The following is a 13585-nucleotide window of genomic DNA, read 5'->3' as shown; positions in this document are numbered from 1 at the left end:
AGGATGTGCAATACAAGTATAAAGTTTGCCTCATTTCTTATATGAACCACCCATCCACAAACTTTCAGCTGAAAGGACTGTTTTTAGTTGAAACTTTCTTTTGTAAATAAGAATTATTCAGTCTTTAGAACCACAGCAGCACAACAACAATCAACAACATGCCTCAGTACAGTTTAAATGAGGAGAAATTTCAGTCCGCAGAATGTATTTCCCTGGGTGAACTAAATCTCCAGGTAGAACATAATGATTCCAGGAAAAAGACAGTCTGGTCTGTTTTTCCTGGCAGCATGGCATGAGTAGGTAAGTAGGTCGAAGTGGCTTATTGTCGGTATCAGCCGAGAAACTAAATTTCGATGCCCTTTACAACCCACTACACCCCTGGGAGATGGCCTTGCTGAGGTGGCGCGCCAAACCTGCGTCATCTCCCAGTACTCCCGTCCCTTTCTCACCTCTAGGGTTGCACTTTTGTCCCTGTCTCCTTCTCTTCCCCTTTCCTTCGTTTTCTTCAATTGTCCAGTATGTCTGTGTCCTTTTTTTGGCTTATATTTTTCTCACAGTTTGAGATTAGTTTTCTCTCTGTCTCCCAATCCCCTGTGCTCCTGTACTTGTGAGAACTGTGTGTACTGTGTGGACAGTACCGACTTCATCTCTCAACCAGCTTCATCTCTCCACAGCCACTCTTTTTCATCCTCACTTCTTTCCTAATAAAAGATCAATTAGGAGGGGGGGGGGTGTGTGTGTGTGTGTGTGTGTGTGTGTGTGTGTGTGTGTGTGTGTGTGTGTGTGTGTGTGTGTGTGTGTGTGTGTGTGTGTGTGTGTGTGTGTGTGTGTGTGTGTGTGTGTGTGTGTGTGTGTGTGTGTGTGTGTGTGTGTGTGGGGGGGGGGGGGGAGTTCACAGACAGGGACAGTTAGCTGGGGAATGAGATCACAGTGAGTCAGAACATACACCTACACTGTCTTCTGCCTCTATCATAACAGTGTGACTCACGTTTTGGTGATTCAATGTGAACTAGGAAGATGCACTCAGTACAGTGATAATAATAATGTACTGTATGCAATTACATTTCTACCTACAGCCATGAAAGAGTAGCTTGGGATGTGCTGATTACATGTTGTCTCTGCTGTCTTCCTTCCGCTGTCTCTCATACGCATTCATTGTCAACCTCTCCCATCTTTCTCTTTGACTTCATCTCGGACTGAGTTTACACTGTAAAGGTTTCTATGATCATATTAAAATTTAAGAGGCAGGTTTAAGATATGAATATAGGTTTAAAGATAGATTTAGGAATGTATTTGTTCATCACTGCAATACCGCAAGTCCCATCAGTGCCATGGCTACTGATTTTGCAATATTGTATTCATTTATAGTATGATTGGTAAAGTTTGCCTCGTTTCTTATATAAACCACCCATCCCCAAGCATGACACACTTTCAACTGAAAATATGCGTTTGTCAAGAAAAATGTCAACACGACAACGAAGCATCAATCAGTCTCATTCACAACAACACGCCTCCATTTTTACAGTTTAAATGAGGAGATATTTCAGCCCTCTTCTCTGGGTGAACAAAATCTCCAAGTAGAACGTTACAACAGCTTGGACTGAGTTGAATGTGTGCGGACATTCAAACTCTGAAATAGTGCGCCATGTGATTACAGAACTGTACATTGTCTCAGTCAGTTTTGGGCAGAGAGAGAAGGAGAGAAATATTAAGCCAGGGTTTTGACACTTGACACTTTTTCTGCCTACAAGCTCACTTCTGTAAGATCTTGATTGTTCACCACCCCCAACATTGTGATCCCAAACCTACACAACCCACATGGTAAAAAGAGTGTTAATTTAACTCTGAGTTAACCCATTAAAACCAGGAAAGCATCCGTGTCATTTTAGATTTTAGTAATATTTTATACTTTGGCTTTATACCCCTAGGGAGTCCTCAAGGTTACTACAGGGGTGCCACCAAACCTTTGTGTGATTGGAACCTTTTTTTCTTTTTTCACTAATCACTTGAACCGTAGCATCCCTATTCTGAGGGGAACCTTTGCCGAAAATAGCAGCTCTACAAGCTCACAACGTGTCGATCTGCTGTTTTCAGCGAAGAGATTTGGTGTAGAAGGGGGGAAAAAAGAGCAGACCAATTACAGAGCCAGAGGTCAGGTTTAAGGTATTGAGTGGTTAAATGTCTGAAAATACACATTAACCAATACTGCCACTGACGTAAAAAACGTAAAAAATGTTTTCTTCAATTTTTTTTTTCTCAAAATTTGACCCAAAGACCAAGGAGATATGATTTTTCGAAGATCTAGACTCCCATCCACTTCCTTGTTAACTTAAATCTTAAGAAGTCTGTATCTCGGCTCCTGAGTACTTTCTTTTTTTCAATGAAAAATCTCTGGCAGTGGGCAAACGCGGAAAGCAATCATTGTGGCAGTGAATGAGTTAACAGGAATCCAACATACTATTAATAGAAAAGATCATGTGTAAATAACACCGATAGTGCTATCAGTCTATGAAGCTATCTATGAAATATATGAAAAAGTTTAATATGCAACACAATTTTATGCAATATGTAGTTGGGGTCCCTGCTGTACAGTATCTCTCTCTCAGACAAGGGGTCCTTGGCCTGAAAAACGTTGAAGACCCCTGATCTAGAGTATAATTCTCTTCTCTTTGCTCTGACCTTCTCCCGTTTGCTATTGTGTTGTTCTCCCTCTAACCGGCCCTCTCCATCTTCTCCCAGTATGTGTCTCCTCTCTCCTCTGGCTCTCCCCCTTCCTTCTCCTCCCATCTGACACAGGCATTAGGCTGAATCTCACACACTGACACATGGTAATACTACAGATAGCTGCCAGGGCCTGTGTGTGTGTGTGTGTGTGTGTGTGTGTGTGTGTGTGTGTGTGTGTGTGTGTGTGTGTGTGTGTGTGTGTGTGTGTGTGTGTGTGTGTGTGTGTGTGTGTGTGTGTGTGTGTGTGGAGTGGGATTGATAGTGATGGATGAGGGTAGGTCGGCTGCCAATGAATACAGCCTGCCTGCCCTTCTGATAGTGCATCTGTGCGTGTGTGTGTGCATGGGTGAGCATGTGTGATCTTACGTGTGTGTGTGTGTGTGTGTGTGTGTGTGTGTGTGTGTGTGTGTGTGTGTGTGTGCGCACGTGTGTGTGCACGTGTGCGTGCGTGTGTATTTGTGTATGCAAGAGGTGGTAATTATATTACTCTGTGTGTGTGTGTGTGTGTGTGTGTGTGTGTGTGTGTGTGTGTGTGTGTATTTGTGTATGCAAGAGGTGGTAATTGTATTACTGCCTGAGCTGGTGTGTGTGTGTGTGTGTGTGTTCATGTAAATGTGGCCTGGGAGCAGGGTGGGGACGAGGGGCTCCCAAATGAATTAGAATTAGCCTTGCTTTGACACAGGACAGTCTGGCCTTGTGGTACATGTAAACATTGCCCACAGGGACAGTCATCCCTATAGCCCCATTTTCGACATCTGTTTTTTTTTTTTAAGAAAGGGCCAGTACCATGATTTAGTTCCAGTTGGATTCAACAGCGTTTGGAACAACTCCACGCTGCTGCATGCTAATTACTTGACCGATTCCTAATTGGCTCATTTTTTCAATTTGTCATCCTATAATGGCCTATTGTCACATCCATGTCTTGTGCCGAGTACCCTCTTCAGAGACTGTTATCTGGCAAAACAAACAAGTAAATGGTGCATTTATATAGCGCCTTTATCCAAGGTGCTTTACATTCACCCATTCACACACCGACTGTGGAGGAAACCAACCAACTCATCGGGAGAAAATTAGGGGTCCAGTGTCTTGGACACTTCGTCACTAACTCTGGGGAAGCTCGGGATCGAACTGGGAACTTTCCGGTTCCCAAGCGGCCGCTCTACCTCCTGAGCCACTGCCGCCCCAAGCAAATTGCAGAGCAAGCTATGGGATGTTAGAGCAGACGCTTACTTACAGGCACTTCACGAACGCACTTATTTTGTACAGTCTATGGAACACTCATTTCTGGTGAAAGAACGTCACTGCTGATAATATGCCAGACATCCTTGTATTCAAATTGACCTTCAAAGGATCCTTTGTGGTTGAATTTGTCTTTAACCCATTAACTCATTCACTGCCACTGACGTAATAAACGTAATTATTCCCGTTTACCAAACCTGCCACAGACGTAAAAAACGTAATTATTAATTTAATTTTTTTTTTTTTTTTTTTTTTTTTGACCCAAAGACCAAGGTGATATGATTTTTCCAAGGAAAAGACTCCCATCCACTTCCTTGTTAACTTAAAGCTTAAGAATTCTGTATCTCAGCTCCAGAGTACTTTTTTTTTTTCAATGAAAAATCTCTGGCAGTGGGCAAACGCGGCCAGCAATAAGTCTGGCAGTGAATGAGTTAAAGGGTTAGTTCAGATTTTTTGAGTATTTTCTGTAGGAAATACTTACCATTAATGTAGTGGTTGCAAAGGTATTAATTGATTGCCCGAGTCCCGTGGTCAGAGTTATGGTCCGTTTCTGATAAATATGAATGTAGTTCCGGTAGATTAGTAGATTTGGTGGGGGCCGCTCATTAAAAATAAATACATTTAAAAAACTAGCATCATTTGTATTGTTGACCTATTTCTACCATATAGAGCAAGTTTCGTTCAATTTCGACCCCTCTGTCACATGGTACTATTTTTTGTGTCATATATTTTGTGCGTGAGTAGGCTGCAACGGCGCAGTGATTCTGGACACAAACATTAGTACCATGTGACAGAGGGGTCGAAATTGAACGAAACCTGCCCTATATGGTAGAAATAGGTCAACAATACAAATGACGTTAGTTTTATTAATTTATTTATTTTTAATGAGCGGCCCCCACCAAATCTACTAATCTACCGGAACTACTTCATATTTATCAGAAACGGACCATAACTCTGACCACGGGACTCGGGCAATCAATTAATACCTTTGCAACCACTATATTAATGGTAAGTATTTCCTACAGAAAATACTCAAAAAATCTGAACTAACCCTTTAAGGCCTGAGGTTCCGATACTACAAAATGTTTTCTAAATCCTAACAGTTTTGTGAAAAACATATGTTGCTTGCTATATCAGTGTTTCCCAAACCTGTTTTCATGTCAAGGACCTCCAAAATTCTATGTATTTGGCCGCGGACCCCCATCTCAAAATATGAAGCAAAGATTTGAGTTAAAAATGTTTTAAAAAATATATATATTCAAAGATTTTCACACATTTTCACGATTTTTCAAAAATATACCAGCTCATAGACATTTAGCTTGTATATCTGCTATTTCTGAATAGCCAAAGTAATGGTTAAAGTGGTTACACAGATGCGTTCCCTGTTTTAATGGGTTAAGAAGGTTGTGAGAGCTTCGGGAGCGGGTGGAGAGCTTGCATTGTTTCTACTGGACATTATGAAGTGTGTAGGGGAGTTCGGAGGGAGGGGGGTTCAAAATATTTTCAAAACGTTGTGAATTAAGTCACAAACTGGCACATCAATAAGTCTATGCATGCATGCATGTGTGTGTGCATGCATGCATGCATGTGTGCGCCTCACGATCTTGAATGAGTCATCGTATTACTTCACAGTGAGAAGGCACACTGTATTGGCTCAGATGAGTGTGGCAGTATCAAGGTACTGTAAAATGCAGCACCGCCATGATAAAAGTCTACCCTTCTTTCAACCTTTTCCATCCTTCTCTTTCAGTTTTTGCCTTTTTTTGTCTTTCTTTCTTGGTTGAAAGTGGTTAAGCCTGTCTGTGTTTTTAAAAATATTTAACCAGTGAAAGGAATTAACAAGAGCTAACTAAATGATAACTACATGGATCCATATACGGGATCCCTTGAAACACAGGTTTTTTTCCCCATTTGTTGAATGTTTTGGTCATAAAAGCTTTCCGTCCGGCATCCGACAGCGACGGTATGCTAATCACTTCTCCCACCTTGGCATTGTGAGTGTAATAAGAGCTAGGATGTTTTTGCTTCAGCTTCTCTCTCTTCTCTCTCTGCCCCTCTCTCTCACTACTAATACGTTTTTTTATGAATGACAGTAGTGAATGTAATCTCTCTCTCAGGCAGTAGCTTTTCGTGCTCTGGTGCTTCTGTCACTGTTTGTTTTTCAGATGACAAACTCCTTTAATATTTGAGCGCGTCACTTTGACACAGAGAACATTTTATAATAACGCCCAGACAAAAGTCACATGCCCTCCACCATAATGGACAGAATCATTGAAGTTTGATATGAAATGAATGCAGATAGGTTGGTTGTTGGCTGTATACAAATGCTTATAGGCGACTGATATATCTGTTGGCAGATAAAATCATAATAATATTGGAACAGATATACTGTTTCAGGGTATGTATGTTGTTCAATATGCAGTGGTATGAAAACATGTTGTACAAAACTTCATGCAGAAAAAGATTGATGCTTGGTTTAATTTAGAAATTGTTCCCTTTGTTTTTTTTTTTTATAGTTATTATTATATATATATATATTTAAAAAAAAAATAATTTTGGTAGATGAACTGTAGACTGACAGGAAACGGGGAGAGAGATGGGGCGGGTTACACGCACCAACGGTCGTCGGGATCGGGACACAAAGGCACACAAGCACACAACGAACTGCATGGCAAACTTGTTACAAGCCTTGAAATAGCAGATGAAGTCATCCTATTTAATTACTAATTATCTACCGTAGCTTGCATTACTTGAGTTGAAAGGAAAACACGCTAACACACACACACACACACACACACACACACACACACACACACACAGTCATTAGCAGTTGTCGGAGAGCTGCGGTAGATTATGCATTTCCACCTGCTCCCCTCAATTCCATGGCCTACATAGAGATGTCAGTACCTGGTACTGTGGCAGGCAGTCCCCACAAACATGCATGAACACACACGCACGCGCACACGCGCACACACACACACACACACACACACACACACACACACACACACACACACACACACACACACACACACACACACACACACACACACACACACACACCTCATTCATATTTCACTGATTCATATTTACTGTCTCTTGCTGTCATCTGCACAGAACTCTCTGTCTGTCTCTCTCCCACTTTTCTTCCATCACTCCCACAACTCTCTTGAATGTCTCTGTCGCTCATTCTCCCCCCACACACACACACACACACACACACACACACACACACACACACACACACAGACACACACACACACACACACACACACACCAGACATGCAAAAGTGTCACTTTTCAGCTACAGTCACCTTTTTGAACCCAAATAGAGCAATTGTGTGACACCTGACCCGAAAGAAAACAACATGTTGTCACCTTTTTCACCTCGGGCTGTTTGCATGCCTGACACACACACACACACACACACACACACACACACACACACACACACACACACACACACACACACACACACACACACACACACACACACACACACACACACACACACACACACACACACACACACACACACACACATTCACAGTCAACCTCAGTGTCTTCTCTGAGCCTTTATACTACTTAACATTCTGTCTTTGCACAGAGGGTCCCCGGGTGGGGGAATAGTCCGGTAGACCTGGTTGAGATGGTACCCGATAAATTCTTCAGTGTTCATTTAACTCTGAGAGTGTACAAATGGTCAATTCTTTCACTCTCTCAGAATGAAATGAACACTGAAGAATTAGCATTTTGTTTTGTTGCAAAACTTTTCACTAATTTCTCTGTCTCCTTATGCAGGAGACAAAACTAAATACTTATACTCAAGTACAGTGCAACTAGCAGCAGAATGTTTTGTTGACTGTAAAATCAATGTAGTACAGTATCTGGTTGATGATGCTGTGTAATTCACCCGACATAATGTGGCCTGAATAGTCCTGAGGTGGCAGGCCTTTGCTGGACTCTGAAAACCAACGCTAATAATTATTGTGTGACCCAAATATGCTGGCAGGTCATGTGAGGAGATGGCTAATGGAGTGGGGAACACTTCCATGTACAAACACAATCACAATCTAATGGATCCCCAGTCCATTATGGCAGCAACTTTCAATTTGGTCTAGTATATATAAAATATGGACCTTTTTTGGTAAATGTTTAACATTTGGACTAACTGCTGTTAACTGTCTATAATGTCATATTAATAAATAAAGTTGCTATGTGTGTGCAATTCAAATATGGCCTAAAACATCAGAGCTCAAAGGAGCTATGAACTGAAGATAATATTTTAAAATGTATTTCCCAGAATGGGTTCAATGTTCTTTACTGTAATGCCATCAGTCATGTCAGTCACAAAGTGTCACATGTTTGAAATGCGGAGACTTTTTTCTTTGGAGGAAAACTTCCTTTGAAAAACTTGTATGACTCATTGCTCTCCCTTTCTCTCTCTCTCCCTCTCTCCCTCTCTCTCTCCAGCTCTCACCCACTGACAAGAGTTTGGAGTTTGACAGAGACTTCCGTATAAGGCATTATGCAGGAGATGTGGTGTAAGTATCTTTGTTACTCAAACTTTTATCTATCCATGAAGGCTGTTACCCAGGGCAGCTCTTTCCTTGGCACCGCCTTGGTTCACATTTGTACGTTTACATGCGTTCAGAACATTTTGTTGTTAAGTCTGATTCATACTTGGTTGCGTGCCAGTGTTGCGTGCCGAAAATAGCCGATTTACAAGCTCACAGTGCTTGTACTGTAGATCGCACTGTGAGCGATACAACGCGTTGTGAGCTTGTAGAATGGGCTAGTTTCATTGTGCAATACCGGAGGCAGCTGCAGTGGCAGAGATTGGTGTTAAGCACTTTGCTCAAGGGTGCAGGGGAGAGCAGTACACTTGATCCAGAGTTAACCTAATGTAGAGAGTGAAAGTCTAGATTTTTGTTCTACAGTGCATACAGAAAGTTTTCTGACCCTTTCAACTTAAAAAAATAAATAAAAATAAACTCAGTATGTTTCAGACTAATTCTAATATTCAATTCATTTTTTTCAGTCTACACACACACATTACTCTGAAATAACCATTACCATTTACATAAATATTCAGACCCTTTGTTATTACACTTGCAATTGAGCAAAGACAAGAGTAAAATGCAAGCCATGATGTTGAGAATTGTTGTGACACAATATTGTTAAAACACTGTTAACACACACAAACAAAATTACATCAAATTGTCACCACATGATGGTGTTAAAGGTGACATCCTAAATTCCCAATCCTCATAGCTCTTGGACATCATTCAAATGAATAAAGCCTACATCCTATGTAACACGTTGAGCCGCTGTTTCTGAGCCCATCTGTGTGGGAAGCTACAGTTACCCAGGGGAGAGGCCCTGACTCTCACAACTTGATTGATCCCTGAGCCACTTAGCGCAGGCAGGAGCTTATAGCACCCTGCCTGGCTATTTATGGTACACTGATCACTAAGGCGAGCATGCATTAAACATAAGCATACATTAACTATGGCCCGATAAGACAGGACTCGGGGAATTACAAGCATAAAGCAGCTCTCAGGTTAAATGGTTGAGCTGCTGAGCCTATATCCTACTTATAGTTAGGAGGTTAGTCTTTGTGTCAGTCAGTGCTGGGTTGAATTAGAGCAGTGTTTCTCAAACAGTTTTGGTCACAGACCCTTTTTTATGATTTGCAAGTATGGTTGATGCTACTGCTGACCATTTTCCAAAGCATATCGTGATTTGTTCTATTTTTGAGTAAGCCACTGGATTACATTCAGTATGGTATGAAACCATGCAGAGAATTGAAACTTTCTAGTTCTACTTTCTAGTTTCAAGTACATACATTAAACACATTCCACAGTGACTTTTTCATCAAGGTGACATTGTTATGGGCACTTGGGAGGCGCAGTGTTAAAGTATCTGCCCACCAGCGCAGAGGTTTGTCAGTTCGAATCCACCGTGGTGCATCCGGTTTTGTCGAGCTACTGTATACGAACACAATTGGCCCGTGTTCGGGGAAGGGAAGCCCCGCGGGGAGGGTGTCTCTGCATGTATTCCTACGGGCTGGGGCGGCACCTGTCAGCAGGGAGTGTTGGGTGGGAGGAGTAGGACGAAGGCTCTACGTCCTCCCGGTGGAGGCTCCTCACTGTCAGGTGAGTCAGCAGTGACAACACTGAAATGTGTGTTGGCGGAGGAATTAATTGGCATAACGACTAAATTGGGGAGGAAAAGTTGTAAAAAGAAACCAAAAAAAGGTTACATTGTTATTGGGGTTTATTGCATTTTAAAGCACATATTGAAGTATTTTAAATAGTCCCTAACAAAACATTGATTCGCTGTTGATTACAAACGTCCATGACGGCTCAGTGATGTTTAGCATACAATTGAGTCAGCATTGACTGACTCAATTGTTCATGTAATTTTGGTAAGATTTTAATGACTGTGTGTGGTTGTGTGTGTTTGTGCACCTTTGCTTCCACAGGTACTCCGTGTTGGGTTTTATTGATAAGAACAAAGACACTCTCTTCCAGGATTTTAAGAGGCTGCTGTACAACAGGTAAGAGTTGACATGTGCGCACACACACACACACACACACACACACACACACACACACACACACACACACACACACACACACACACACACACACACACACACACACACACACACACACACACACACACACACACACACACACACACACACACACACACATTTTCCGGGCAGCTCTTTGATTGTACAACAGCCCCTGAAGCGCTGAACAACTCAGGACAAGGCTTATTAATCTCACTCTTATCTCCCACTTGCCTCATCTCGTCTTGTCTGGGTTTTTGTTGTCAGATTCTTCTCTGTTGATGTGAGTGGGCCTTACATAATCCTCCCCGGTCTTTCTTTTGAATTTACTACAGTACTGTACATTTCATAAGGTTTTGGACAAGCTAAAGTTGGTGCCGTTATTTAATGCATAATCAATTATAGACCCGAAATTGGAGGAAACAATCAGTCCAACAACCAAAGTAAATGAGAAAAGCTTTTGCTTACTCCAAATATTAAAGCATCAAGAAACTGATGCCCTGGTCAAAAGGGGGTCATTTCTATGTTCCCCGGGTTCTATGTTCCCCACTTACCTTAGGATTAAGGTTAGTGAAAGCGGGGAACATGGAACCCGGGGAACATATATAAGGTGTTTGATTAAGAAAGTTGCCAGGTAAAAAGAGCTGCTGGGATTATATCTAGTTTATTTATAACACAGATTTTTCCAACCACTATTGCTGCTCCAGCTGTAGCTTACATATTGGTCTTGTTCCTGTCCAGTTCCAACACTGTGCTGAAGGCAATGTGGCCAGAAGGCAAGCTGAGCATCACTGAGGTCACCAAGCGTCCCCTGACTGCCGGCACACTCTTCAAGAACTCCATGATCTTGTTGGTAGAGAACCTGGCTTGCAAGGTGAAGGGGGGGAAGGACCGTTAATTAAATTCTGAGTCAGGTTTTCATACGCTTGTTATCTAACTGTCCCCCCCCCCCCTCCCCAACTGGCCATGTGTTTTCCTGTGTAGGAACCCTACTACGTGCGCTGCATCAAACCCAATGATGTCAAGTCCCCTCTGCTGTTTGAGCACGAGCGCTGCCGACACCAGGTGGAGTACCTGGGACTGCTGGAGAACGTCAGAGTCCGTCGTGCCGGCTTCGCTTACCGACAGACTTATCCCCGCTTCCTACAGAGGTACGGTAGCCTGTCACCAACCAGATCTTAGCCCTTTGAACAAGTTAATGAAGGATAAAGGATAATGCCATGGACAACATCGAATACATAATGATGTGTTGGTGTTAATCATGAGAGAAGAAGCCATGTGGCATGGGAAAGGGAGGGGTGGCCGCCTACTGTACGTGATCGTAGTTTATCAGTTGTTTGTGTGATTTAGTAGTAGAAGCAGCGAGAGGCCTCCCATGCATGAGCCCAAATGCCAAGTAGTAGGATAAAAAGTTGAGCTAAAAAATGGTTGTCTGGTTGCTCAGCCATTTAGTGCACAGACCATGTGCTCCTTGAGAGTCGTGAGGACCCACATTCTAATCTCTCTAGTCTACACACTATTCTAGTTCATCAGATTTTATCAATGCAAACTGAAGACCTGATGGGTCAAAATGGATGCACTTTTGTTTACTTTAATGTATGTATTCAAACCACTTTTTGAGTTTAACTGTTAATGTTATTTTTGCAGGAGACATACACATTTTATTTTTACTTCTAAAAAGCATGCCATTTGGGTGCATACAGGGTTGAGACGGTATAGAATTTGTATTACTGCAGTGAAAAAGGAGTGTAACCCCGCTGTTAACACAGTTGTGTGTATATATTCAATCAAACGTTATCTGTAGATATCAAGTACTCATAGGACCACAATGGAAACAAGTCCCCAGGACTTTTTGTGTTATCCTTTTAGACTAAATGTCTGACTGTACCTGGTGCTGTTTACGCTTCTGACTAATAAAGTATTCAATCAATCACGCCGAGAAATAATGAATAATCGAACACACAAAATAATTCCCCATAGCTCCACCCACTTGCGCGAATCTGAAGTGACTACTATAAGTTTCGTTTCTTCCCAAAAGCCCTAAACATACTATAGGATGGAAGACAGTCAATGATAGCTAAACAATAATTATTGTGTTTTTGGTAAGCTTATGAATGAATGAATACTTTATTTAAACAAGATTATGGTTACATTTAGGTAGAGTTTTTGATACTGGAATATTTACTTATACATGCTGACATTATCTCTAATGCCATTCTGATCCCAGTCTGCATGTAGATTCTTACCCTGGTCTCTGTTGGACTTATCTATGCTGAACGTCGTGCACTGTATTCCCAGAATGGTCGTTATTAGCAGCATCACACCCATCTGTTCAGAGCTAATGATGTACTGTTTATTCAACCCCTTTCAAAAGCAGCAGCATCACACTTCACAAACAAACGTTGAAGCCAAGCTGAAGTGTTCATGGTTAAAACATATCATTTAGAGACTCAAAGTTGAAGAAATAACTGGGGTCTTGGTGCTCATTGTCTCCGATGGTGTAAATGTATTGACACTATTGTTTCTATTTATTATGTTTCAGCACACGCCAGCTTTAGACTGGGTATTTATTTCCCCAGTCGATGGAATTACATTTGTCGACATGATGGAAATATAGATTTCTCCTGCATAGATCAGCCACGCAAAATGTAGATAGCATATCAAGATTATTAAACTGCTCTGCACAATCGAGGGAGACTGGGGGTTTAGAGAAACAGGCTTGTGATGGAAAGACCACCAATTTGATTCTCCCATTTGGCTGGGGGGGTTCTGGGGGAGGGAGTTACACCTCTCCCCTCCGTTCACAACTTATATTTTACGTCTGAAGGCCTGTATACTTCGTCGTACCGCGAATAGCAAAAATAACTGATGAAGACGCTCACAATGTGTCGCATAGCAATGCTATTTTTGCTAATTTTGAAGATTTCAAAAATAAATAAATAATATAATGACATGACCAAAACAGGCATGTGCCTTTGTCTTTAAGCAAGACTCTGATCTCCCACCAGCTTCAGCAGAGGTTTTGCTCAGTGGCCAGTAGCA

General features: G+C 41.9%; 1 protein-coding gene across 2 annotated transcripts in view; it reads left to right on the top strand.

The window, feature by feature from the left end:
* The window catches only part of myo1d (myosin 1D), a 129278-nt gene that overhangs the window by 52189 nt on the left and 63504 nt on the right, over positions 1 to 13585 (top strand). For both annotated transcript variants that reach the window (XR_014602296.1, XM_084078890.1), the window contains exons 12-15: positions 8437 to 8507; positions 10451 to 10525; positions 11285 to 11417; positions 11528 to 11694. Coding sequence is in view for 1 of the 2 variants with exons in the window: in XM_084078890.1 (XP_083935016.1) it covers positions 8437 to 8507; positions 10451 to 10525; positions 11285 to 11417; positions 11528 to 11694 (446 nt within the window). In the remaining variant the exon portion in view is untranslated. The remainder of the gene's footprint in view (positions 1 to 8436; positions 8508 to 10450; positions 10526 to 11284; positions 11418 to 11527; positions 11695 to 13585) is intronic.

The sequence above is a fragment of the Gymnoscopelus microlampas genome, assembly GCF_963454915.1.
Source record: "Gymnoscopelus microlampas genome assembly, chromosome: 14".
NCBI lineage: Eukaryota > Metazoa > Chordata > Actinopteri > Myctophiformes > Myctophidae > Gymnoscopelus > Gymnoscopelus microlampas.
The sequence above is the reverse complement of the archived record's forward strand: the minus strand, read 5'-3'. Positions and strand labels throughout refer to the sequence as shown.